Source organism: Pyrus communis, chromosome 1 (assembly GCF_041283825.1).
Source record: "Pyrus communis isolate YQ-2024b chromosome 1, ASM4128382v1, whole genome shotgun sequence".
Taxonomy (NCBI): Eukaryota; Viridiplantae; Streptophyta; class Magnoliopsida; order Rosales; family Rosaceae; genus Pyrus; species Pyrus communis.
Window position 1 is genome coordinate 22,815,844 of NC_142565.1, and position 12,210 is coordinate 22,828,053.

General features: G+C 36.8%; 1 protein-coding gene and 1 long non-coding RNA gene across 2 annotated transcripts; both read left to right on the top strand.

Annotated features, from left to right (window-relative positions):
- The first annotated feature begins 2,497 nt into the window (after positions 1–2,497).
- On the top strand, positions 2,498–11,459 carry LOC148699374 (uncharacterized). The gene is made up of 2 exons (XR_015966418.1): positions 2,498–2,702; positions 6,378–11,459. It is a non-coding gene; the product is annotated as an uncharacterized LOC148699374 (long non-coding RNA).
- Positions 3,834–6,081, top strand: LOC148699375 (uncharacterized). Its single transcript, XM_088685071.1, has 3 exons — positions 3,834–4,900; positions 4,973–5,389; positions 5,481–6,081. Exons 1-3 carry the CDS (start codon positions 3,975–3,977, stop codon positions 6,079–6,081), a joined length of 1,944 nt encoding a protein of 647 aa, XP_088541197.1. The 5' UTR covers positions 3,834–3,974.
- Positions 11,460–12,210: the final 751 nt, after the last annotated feature.

A 12,210-nucleotide genomic window follows, 5' to 3' on the forward strand; every position in this document is an offset into this window, starting at 1 on the left:
GTATTAAAAATTAATAATAATTAATCTACAAGTGTGAAAAACGTTAAAAAAAAAAAAAATTATGCAAACACTTGTGATCATCTTTTACGTTTCGACTATGATTATATCGTCATTTGGAATTTTAAAACTATAGAAACCCTCGTGAACAGTGTTTTGAGGGCAATTAATAATTCATAATAATTAATTTGACAAATATGAAGAATTATGTCAACACTCATCACAACATCATCTACACTTGGATGATTGTTACATTGTCGTTTGGATTTTTAAAATGACACACCTCAACCCGGAATGTCCACTTGGACTTCAAATCGAGATGTGTTGGCCGACACCTGGAAGGTGACGAAGCCATAAAGTGTAGTGAGGTGGAAAAGGTGAATAAATTTAAACCTAAAAGTGTCTAAGTGCAAGAGTGCGCATGTGAGCGGGAATGAACCCATTTCACATGTGATGTCAGAGCATAAGTAAAGTATAGCAACAATAGAATGAGAATTATACCATTGAAGGTAATCTCCGATTCCAACATTTACCAAGAATCCTCGTAGACACAGAAGCTCTACCACTAAAACTTGGAGGGGTGAAAAATAAAGGTGACTGAGCCTAAAAATAAAGCTTTGTAAAAATTTTTTCGAAAATGTATAACCCCTCGCCGTAAAACATGTATAGTTTTCAAATGTATATACTACATATAGCATGAAAAAACTTACCGTAAACAGTAATACTTCAGAAATACAGTAAGTCACAGTATTTCACATATAAAACATATAACATCCAATAATCACACTATCACGTGTAAACGAACATATAATATTAGGTGCTCATCGATATATGCTGACACACGAGCTCATGCAGAAATATGATCACACAAGCTCATGTAGAGGTAGTCTCAACAAAAATGAATGATTCAAGGACATAAATGAAGTAGGAATTGCAGGAAATAGATCTATGCCAAAGTGGGGCCGCATTATGGTTGGCATTAGTAAAAAAAATGATATGAAAGTGGCTGACGGCCATAGTTCACTACAACAGTTTGGGTTTTTTACGACTTGAAATATACGACATACAGTACAGGCATGCCTTAAATGATATTATTCATGACATTCATAAAGTTCATGTCGTAATACTTGCACATAATCTAGCATTCATAGCATCACTTTTGTGCAAGTCGTTAAATAAAAATATTTACGGTTTAAGCGTTGTGTATCGTATTTGACAATTTACACGACACACTTACCTTCTTTTTTAAGGCATCGCGTTATGTCGTAAAGTGAATTTTCTATATATTTGGTCCCAACCTTTTATGGCATGAATGACACGTCATAAATAATGGCTTCTAGCTTCGTGCCTAAACTTTCCGACTCCAAACCTTGTGTGCAGGCATCAGCAATTACAACGTTCTACTACAAGGCTCCCCCCCCCCCCCCCCCCCAACCCAACCCTAAAAAAAAAAAAAAAAAAAGCTAAAAAAATCGGCACTAAACGAAAATTCAAAACAATTGACGCTTTTTGTAAAATTAAAAAAGAAAAAAAAGACGCTTAATTGGCTACTAACCCAATCCCACTCTCTTCACTTTACTCTTTTCTCAAAAAAAAAAGCCCTAGAAGTTCCCTCTCTTCTCTTCCCTTTGTGCCAGACTCGAGTGATAAGTAATGGCGCCCAATGAATTATCAAATCTGAGGCACCAAGTATTTAAAAAAATTTAGACTAATATTAATCCAAACTATTCCAATTAAGTTTCCTCTTTCTTCTACTCTCTGCTCTTGCACCAACGTGACCCAAAAACTAAGAGTCCGCCAATCTCATCTCTTAGTCTCTATCTTTCTCTAGTGCGACGACACTCGAATCCACATCGACACAGTAACAGTTTCTCCCTCTCTCTCTCTCTCTCTCTCTCTCTCTCTCTCTCTCTCTCTCTCTCTCTCTCTCTGTACCTGCTCACTATTGAGCCTACCACCTACTTCCAGTTTCTTACTCCATCATTGAAAACCCAAGAACCCTAAAGCCACCAAAGACTCAAATCCATGGCTAAAACCCCCCACATCTACTAGACTACACTATCACTCAACGCTTCAAGGTTAAAACAATTCAATTTCTTATCAATCTTTTTAACTTTGCTTTTGGATTTAAAGGTAATTACATCCAAAATTAAGCAAGCTAGCAGCCTTTCACCTCCACAGCAATCCCCTGAGGCCTCTAATTAGGTAATTTTGGTTTTTATAATTTAGATTATATGTGTTTGTTCCTGTCTATTTTATTCTGAATAATCGTTGAGAATTATTCAAATGATTTATTTGTATATATGGAGGCTTTATAATAAATTGTTTTATTTGATCTTTGTATTTTAGTTTTTTCTTTGTTATGAACTTGTGATGTGACTCTATGTTATTGAACTTCGGTTATAACTAGTTAGACCACCTATTGTTATTACTATCTTTAGGCACATTAAATAGGTAATACCATTACGTCTGTCTCCACTTCAAACCCTAATATCCTTGAATGTATTTAAATTTCTTTTCTTATGTAAAAGGACTATGGATGAAGATATGAATTTACTTGAATTTCTTTTCCATTTCTGCATTTACTTTCTTGCAATTTCCCTTTTGTCATGTATGATCCTATCATTTGGTACCAGAGCCAGAGATCCACCATGGATTTGTGGTTTGCCTCCGTTGATCCCACGCTTCCAGCACCGTGGGGAAGTGTGATGGACTACGATGCATGGACACGGGAGAAATCCATCGTATCCCGTATCTGACACGCTGAGGATACGGATACGCGAAGGATACGCATGGATACGCGTCCGATACGTATCGGAATGAAGAGATACGTTTAGGACTGATAAGATACGCGTATCGTATCGTCCAGATACCCGTATCCTACGTTTCAGATACGTTTGAAACTAAAATAGGAGGATAATCAGAAAAAAAAAAAAAAAAAAATCACAATAAATCCACATAGAATCGTGATTGATCGAAGCTAGCTAACTGAAATCACTCTAAAATCGGAGGATAATTAGAAAAAATAAAATAAAACTCGGATTTACCTCTCAAACCTCATAACATAAATCACTCTTGTTGGGAGACTTTCACGAATCAGACCGTCATTTGCAACCGTTCCATCATCTTCATCTGCAACTGCGCCGTCGTCTCCATCTTCTCCGTCTACAAGTGCTTTGTCGTCTCCTTCTTCTCTGTCTATAACTCCAGGTGAGTACTGAAAGTCTGAAAGTTTGAAAGAAAGAAACTAAAAGCTTTAAGCCTTTAACTGATTATAAAATGTAAAGCTATTTGCTTTTCCAAACAATAATATATTATAATACCACTACCCACAATAATATATTATAATACCCATGCTACTACCCACAATAATATATTATAATACCCATACCACTACCCTTCGAATCTGATGAAGCTTTTTGCTTTTCTGTTTGTAATTTTTTGTATTATTATAATATTCTTCTGATGAAGCTTGTTGCTTTTCTGTTTGCTTTTCTGTTTACTTTTCTGTTTTTAACTTTTTGTATTATTATAATATTTTTCTGATGAAGCTTGTTGCTTTTCTGTTTTTAACTTTTTGTATTATTATAATATTCTTGTATTTTGCATATTATAATATATTATTGTGTAGTGGTATGAATATTTAGATTATAATAATTTTATGTATATGCTTTCATGATGTGTGTCTTTATGTACATGCTTTCATGATGGATTAACTCTTACTGTTTATAACTTTATATGTTTGTTGATTTAGGAAAATGAATCATCCTGATAATCATGCAAATGATAATACTAATCTGGATGATAATGCTAATCCAGATGAGATTGTTGAAAATTATCACACTTCGTTGTGGAAGTATGTCAAAAAGCTCGAAAAAGTGGGAAATAAAGGAGGAGGAAATACTGAATTTAAATGCAATTATTGTCAGAAAACTTATAAAGGATCCTACCCTAGGGTCAAGTATCATTTGTTAAAAATGGCTGGAAACGGGATCGCGCCTTGCAGCAAGGTTACTAATGAAAATCTTGCAGAAATGAAAAAGTTAATTCGAGAGTGTGAATATAAGCTGAAGAGTTCTGCTCTTAAGAATGTGTCTTTGCCCAATACTGGTTCTTTCTTTTATGATCTACCTGAAGTGAATCTTGATCCAAAGAAGAGAAAAGGAACAAGTGGGCCTCTCAGTAAAGCTTTTAACAAGGAAGCTCGAGATCAATGTGATGCCGAGGTTGCAAGGATGTTTTATACAGGTGGCTTATCATTTAACCTTGCAAGAAATCCGCACTATCGAAACTCATATGTTCGTGCTTCTACACTTCCAGGGTATGTTCCACTAGGTTACAATGCACTAAGAACCACTCTTCTGCAACAAGAGAAGAGTCACATTGAACTATGCCTCCAACCAATCAAACGCACAAGGAGCACTAAAGGTGTAAGTTTGTGTAGTGATGGGTGGACAGATGCACAAAGGAGACCACTAATTAATATTATGGCAACTTGTGAAAGCGGGCCTATGTTCTTGAGGACAATTAATTGTGAAGGTGAATATAAAGACAAGCATTGTATTGCCAACTTTCTCACAGAAGCTATCAAAGAAATTGGTCATGAAAATGTTGTTCAAGTGATCACTGACAATGCTCCTGTCTGTAGAGTTGCTGGGTTACTTATTGAGGCTCACTATCCCCATATCTTTTGGACACCCTGTGTTGTTCACACTCTTAATCTTGCTTTGAAGAGTATATGCTCTCCGAAACAAACAGATGTTTTGTACGATGAATGCAATTGGATTTCAACTATTGCTAGTGATGTTTGGTCCATAAAATTTTTTATTATGAACCATAGCATGAGATTGTCCATGTTTAATGAACATTGCAAACTAAAGTTGCTCTCCATTGCCGAAACAAGGTTTGTTTTCTCCACTCTTTTTTTTTTTTTCCTTATTCAATTATGAGCTGTCCTAATTTTAAAAATTTTCAGATTTGCTTCCACACTTGTGATGCTTAGAAGATTTAAGGAAGTAAAGGAAGGTTTACAACAAATGGTGATTAGCCCGAATTGGGCTTTGTACAAAGAAGATGATTTGGTTAAAGCAATGTCGGTGAAGCAAAAAATATTGGATGAGTACTTTTGGGAGAAGATTGATTATATTCTTTTCTTTACAGCTCCAATATATGAGGTTATTAGAATGGCTGATACAGATAAACCTTGTCTTCACTTGGTGTATGAGTGGTGGGATACTATGATTGAAAAGGTGAAAGCTGCTATCTACAGGAATGAGCGCAAGGCATTACATGAAAAAAGCAGCTTTTTTGATGCGGTGTATCGCATTTTATTGGAGCGATGGACTAAAAGTAGCACACCACTTCATTGTTTGGCGCATTCATTAAATCCAAGGTAATGATTTTGCTAATATCCTTATAAACTCTTATAAATTAATCTTTAGCTTTATGATTATATTTTTAAAGTGCTATTTCTTTTATTTTAGGTATTATAGTTCAGAATGGCTCCAAGAAGACCCTAGTCGGGTTGCTCCACACCGAGATGTTGAGCTTACAACTGAAAGGAAAAAGTGCTTTGAGAGATACTTTTCCAATGAGGAAATTAGAAGAAGTATCAATGTGGAGTATGCCTCTTTCTCTATGTGCTTGAATGACTTTGGAGCTATTGATTCTATGAATGATAGGTTTCATTTGGAACCAGTGATGTGGTGGATTGTCCATGGAGCTTCTACACCTAGTCTCCAATCCATAGCGTTGAAGCTACTTGGACAACCTTGTTCCTCCTCTTGTTGTGAAAGAAATTGGAGCACTTATAGTTTTATTCACTCTCTAAGAAGGAACAAGATTACACCACAAAGAGAGGAGGATTTGGTATTTGTGCATAATAATCTTCATCTTTTATCAAGGAATAGCTCAACCTACAAAGAAGGTATTACTCAATTGTGGGATGTTGGAGGAGATGGCTTTGAAAACTTGGGTGAAGAAAGTGTCGGGATGCTTGATATTGCTAACCTTTCACTTGATGAACCGTCATTGGAGACTACTTTGATTACTGGAGGAGACATCATGAACGTGGAAGTTGAATGAGACTTTTTTTTTATTTTTTATTTTAATTTCGTTTGGATGATCCTTTTACTTTTTCAAGTTTTAAGACTAATTGCTTATTGGATGAACTATCTTTCTAAATGTTTAGAGTTTATTTCAATAAATTTGAATGCTTATTTTATAATGTTTTAGATATGTGTGTGTATATATATATATATATATTTTTTTTTTAATTGCCGTATCCTTGACGTATCATGTTCTCATTTTTAGAAATTTCACGTATCTCCATGTCGTATCGTGTCGTATCCCGTATCCGTGTCCGTGTCCATACATCATAGGTGATGGATGAGTCCGGTGGTCTAGCGTTCTATTGGAATCCAGAAACCGATGTTTCTCAGTATGAACATTCAAATCTGGCTCCGCCTCCACCACCTTATCCTCCCGATCACTACCAGATTCCATACGAGTATAAGCACACTTTTCCTTCCTCCGATTGTAACTATCGACCGCCAGATTACCCAGCCTCGTATATGCCTGAGTTTCCCGTAGCTCCTTCATATACCAGTCCCATTTTTCTCCCGCACCCCGCACCACCTTCCACTTGTATTCGCACTCCATAGACGTCTCTCACATCCCTCATTCCTATGCCACAAACCCTAATTTTCACGATCCCCAAATTTACTCTTCATAGTCGTACGAACAGAATTCGTGGGTTTTTGATTCCGAGAACCGTTTACGATTTAATGACCCCCATCAGGTCTCTCCTTTTGAACTTGACTTGGGTCTCGATTCGACTGTTCACACAGCTTCTGCAACAGGAAATGTCTTCAACATGGTCAGAGGAATTCACTGTACATCTCCTTAAACGTCGCTCAAAACGGAACTTGCAGTGGTTTCCGATGTTAGGATGAAGAGGAAGGCTCCGCCGTTCTCTGGTACTCCATCATTGTCGTCGATACGTTCATCACAAGCACAAGAACCAACTTCTCCAATGCGCATGGGCGGACGCATGCCCATTGCACTTCAACGACAACGGGGCGCTGAAACAGTGGCCTTGGGTGATCCTGCACCATCAGGTCAAGTCTTACTGCACAAGAAGAAGACGATGACGGTGTTAGGTCACAAATGGGGCCGACAAGTTCATGGTCTTAAGCCATTCTTCCATTTTTGGCAACCGCGTGCGACGTGGAAACTCTTGTACACGGGTCGCTCATCCCGACAGAGCACTAAGGATATTCACAATTCTGAAGTTGTCACTCTTGTTGGGGATCAGCCTTGGGTACCGTTTTCCAATTTACGAAGTAATGCAGTGAAGGTGTTGATGGAATGCCAAAAAGAAGAATTAAGGACAGAATGCATAATTTTCTCACCTTGGACCTTATGGAACAATTTAAGTCTGGTTTGGCTATTAATGAGTATATAAGCTATGCTTTGAGAGCTTTAAGGGCAATACGAATGTTGAGGTTTCCATTTGAGGAGGGAGGGGTTCTACGAGAACTAAAGATTGTCGAGGCTGTGTTTAGGCAACTGTGTCAGTTGACAGAAACAAGTATTAAAATTGTTTCGGATCAATTGAGCATTGTGGACATTACACTTTTGTCTCTTGTAAGTCTAGAGCTCCCTCTCTTGGCTTTAGAATGGAGCAATTTACATATTACAAGACCACCAATCTTGATTCTTACAGCAGTGTTTCTGCCCTTTGAAGATTTTTCTATTATTTGTAGACATTTCCAAACAGTCTCGGGCAAGGAAAATTTAGTGTACCACTTCAAGGTTAGTTATACTGTCGACGTAATTTTGATGCCTCATATGACACACACTCATTTCCTTCCATATGAGGATATTATTCTTGCCTTAACATATGCATACTGGATTTTAGAAGCTAGGACCTCATGTAAGTTCATTGCTACCTCTTTTCATAAGAATGGGTTACTAAATAATGATTTTACATTGGTTGCCTTGTACCTGCACCTTAAGTCGGTTGAGAAATTCGTGGAAATATTTGAGAACGTGTGGATAAGCTGGATAACACAACTTATCGGTATGCATCACAAAGCTGCGCAGAACATGGAATCTCTCATTAAGTTGCAGAGGCTTTTACCATTAACAACAGTTATGTTTAAGTACATGAGTCCATTGGCAGCTACCTATATTATTTCTGAAAATCAAAGATGCGTTTGCCATATCTTTCACCATTAACAACAGTTATGTTTAAGTACATGAGTCCATTGGCAGCTACCTATATTATTTCTGAAAATCAAAGAGGCATTTGCCATATCTTTCACATTGATTCCATTGTTCTGATAACTGCTTTTGACAAGCATTGTGATATTAAGGAGTCTGTAACATGGGGCCACTTCAATGCTACATGTAAGATCAACCTTTAGGCAGCCTTGTTTGTGTCTCTGATGACTCATATTTGTTTAATGGAGAGTGAGTTACCCATTTCAATCAGTCCATATTGCAAATGGCTTGCTGCTGAATTCTTTTAGGAAAAAAAGGGAATTTATGATAAATGATTGCCTGAGCATAACTCTCGAGATTGTGGGCAGAGAACTGCAATCGCCATTACAAAAACTGTCAAAAGTTGTTCACACTTTTTCTTTAATCATTTCTGACCAGCTGGATACTACTTTCATGGAGAAAGTTGATTATGGTGCACCAATGGAAATTTTTGCTATTTGTATCTATGAATGTGGAGCCATTTTTTCAGCAAGGATTTTCTTATGTTGCGAGACTTTTAGCTATTCGCAAACTCAATCTGGATTTTTCTTCAAGTTATTTGTCTAATCTAATTCCTTCAATGGCTAGTGTGGATGTTCAGCTTACAGTGCATAGAATTCTTCATGATTGGGCATTACAAATTCGTGGGCATGCTTCTAACCCTATTTTTACTACTAAGGGTATCCACATGTAGTTATTTGCATTATTGTGGATGATGATAAGGGATCTCTGGACATCATTTTTCTTAAAGTTCCTGCACCATTAATTATATGGGATAGTGATGATTCACACCATGACAAATCTGGTAGGGGAGAAATTCAAGATTTGAGTTTTGTCATGTATGGTGGAGAATGGAGACCAATGCTTAGGGAAGTGCACTTAATTGGGTGGTTGCTTGGCCACATTATTGCTTATTTTCTTCGTTCAGCAAGACTCTGTTCAAATTGTTGGGAGTAGAGATATAGATACTAGACACTTGAACGCATGCCAACAACGGCTTGACAACATTGCTATGTGGGAAATATCTCTTGCTGCAAGTGAAGTGGGTGCTGTTGCACAGAAGATTTCCCCTTTCAAGCCTATAACCACTATTTTTGTTGGAACTAATGATGCCTTTGGAATGTTTGAGGGATATGATCTTCGGCAAACAGGAGGGAGTAGGAGTTGATACTTGGAATGATGGCTTACTGAACGGTGATGCACAAGAATATGTGGGTGATTGGCGACACAAACAGGAGGGAGTGGGAGTTGATACTTGGAATGAGATAACATTTAACGATGACCATGTGAGCAATGTATCCAGATCTACAGTGGGAAATGAGTTGACATTTGTTATCTTAGTTTACAAGAATGCTGCAACATCAGCAAGTGATACAAGGGGTGCGAAACAGTTCCTGGGTGTCATTCCTCTCCTTGGTATTGGGTGGCTCTTAAAGGTCATTACACGCATGGTGCAAGCTTATACTATCATGCTCCATTTGACAATTTTTGGCGCTTCCATACATAAGCTAATACTGGAGATGTGCATGGTACAACTTGAAAATTTGCTGCTTTCTTTCCCAAACTGCTCCATGCTTCTTTCACAGTTTGAGAGGCTTGAGGACAAGCCTCATGTTAAGGGGGATGGATTGATGCAACTCTATGCTATTGGGCTTCTGTTATAACTAGTTAGACCATCTATTGTTATTACTATCCCTTTTATAATGTCTGATCTTATCAACTTGCAGGTTGGTATTTTTTTTCTGGGCTTATTGGTTTTCATGGTGATTGAAGGTAAAAAATTTTGAGTTGTTAATACCATTTATTGAAAAGGAAAGTTGTTTGATTTGGCTTTGAATTGCTGTGAAATTTGAACCATAATTCTTTTAAGTGCTCTATGCATTTGAAAAAATTGAAAATGGTCTCTTGGGCAAGCAGAATGATTTCCCCTATCATAGATGATTTTTTTTCTTCTAATTATTAGTGTTAAGCGATGCCTTTTCTGTTTCATTGTGTTATTATTTGGAGTCCTAGAAAACTATGAAAAACTATATAAAGAAGGATTTAAGAAACACATATATCTTTCTTTTATATATATTTTTTGAGCTGCTCAGTTCTGTTTAAGCATTGGTGTTTACTTCCTTTTAAGTTAGATACAAAGTAGTTGAATGCTTGTGTCATAGTTTGATTATTATGGTTTTGCACTGATCTTTAAGTAATTCTTACAACGTGACCATATGACTGGCTCAAAATTCATCCAATGTGTTTTTTTCTATTCTTTTATTGGCTGGAGGCCATTACCTCAGGTGAATATATCAATTGGGTTGTTTAGTAAGAGCACAACCACCTTTGTAATACCAAAGTTGGTTTTGTTTTGGTTGTATGAGATCTAGTGCAGGTTAAAATTTTAATTATTGAAAACTTTATCTGCATGCGAAAATGATAGACTGATTTAGAACTTTCTTATGCCTCTTTTGCTTATTTTTTGTATTAAGCACACTAATGTTTTTATTTCCAAAGTAATTTGTTGTTGTGATTGTGTTGTTTGCAGGTTGGTCATGGTTTTTTATAAGGGTAGTTTGTGTTTTTAAACCAAGACGTTGCTGGTATAGGTTTTATACTCTGCAAGTTTTTGGGTTGTTTTGCTTTCAATATTTTCATCTTAATCTCACTTTATCAACATACTTGGTAACTTAGGTGATAACCACAACTTCCAGATTTGAGAATTAGGTTTTATACTTTGCAAGTTTCAGATTTGGGTATAGGTTTTATACTCTGCAAGTTTCAGAATTCTGAAGAGTTTTAATTATGGTATTGGGGATTTGTTAATTTTGCTCTCCCTCTGTGTGATTTGGTTGGGATTGCAGAGTGACTTGGGTTTCTTTGTATGCATGTCCCAGACCTCCAGGTCACATGGGGTACTCAGCAAAGTTCTACTTTTGCAAAGGAGATGGAGATGTTACAGACTTACAGTGATACTGCAATCCAAATAATCTGTTTTGAAAATCCAAATAATCTCTGAGTATGTTGTAGTAGTAGTAGTAGAATAACAATGGGGCATAGCCTAGTACTTAAATTATTGATTTTGTTGCATAGCCTAGTACTCTGTGAGTCTATTATAGTAGTAGTGTAGTACTTTGTTTAGTTTGTACTATTGGATAAAAATGATAATTTGATTGAGTTCCTTTGGTATGATTTATATTCACTTATTTATTCTATTTCTTTTTACTATTTTTTAGGTAGCATTTCTTTGGTGAATTTTTAAACAAAGAGGTTGCAAATGCAGCGGTAATGAGTGGAAAAGTTTATACTTGATTTTATTAGTATTAAAGTCTCTATCAATTTCTAAGTTAACATTTTGTTTTGACTAGCTCTTAACTTACCAACCGAATCCATCTCCTTTGACTAGCTAGAGTATCGGGGTTGGGCACTCTATCTCTTTCTCTCCTTTTGTTTTAGTTCCCAAGAAAGTTGACTGGATTGAAGAAAATAGAAGAAAAAGAAATGAAAAAAAATTTGAAATTTGTTAGTGCTTCTGTTGATGTTGAATTTGTAATATATTATGACCCAAAAACTAGATAAATGGCTAACTTTGATGTAAATTGATAACAGCAAGCCACTAGGTCAAAAAACAGTGAGTCTTACCTTAGAGTTTTTGACACACCCCGATCGAGATCAGGGCATGCTGGCCGTCACGTGGAAGTGACGTAACCATGTGCACAGTGCGGAAGCAAATAAAATAATAATAGAAATAGTACGAATAAATAAAAACTAGCTTTACACAAGGTAATAACGAACAAGTGCAAGCGTAAGTGTGAACCCTAAGTTCAGAGCATGAAAGCCTAATGCAGTCTAGAAGAAAACGACACGACAAAAGCACACCCGAAGGTGGTCCTACACTGGTGGTGGTTTGTTAGATATGCCGGGCAAATCCTCAGGAAAGCCACCAAACGTGCTAGCCAACTAGAA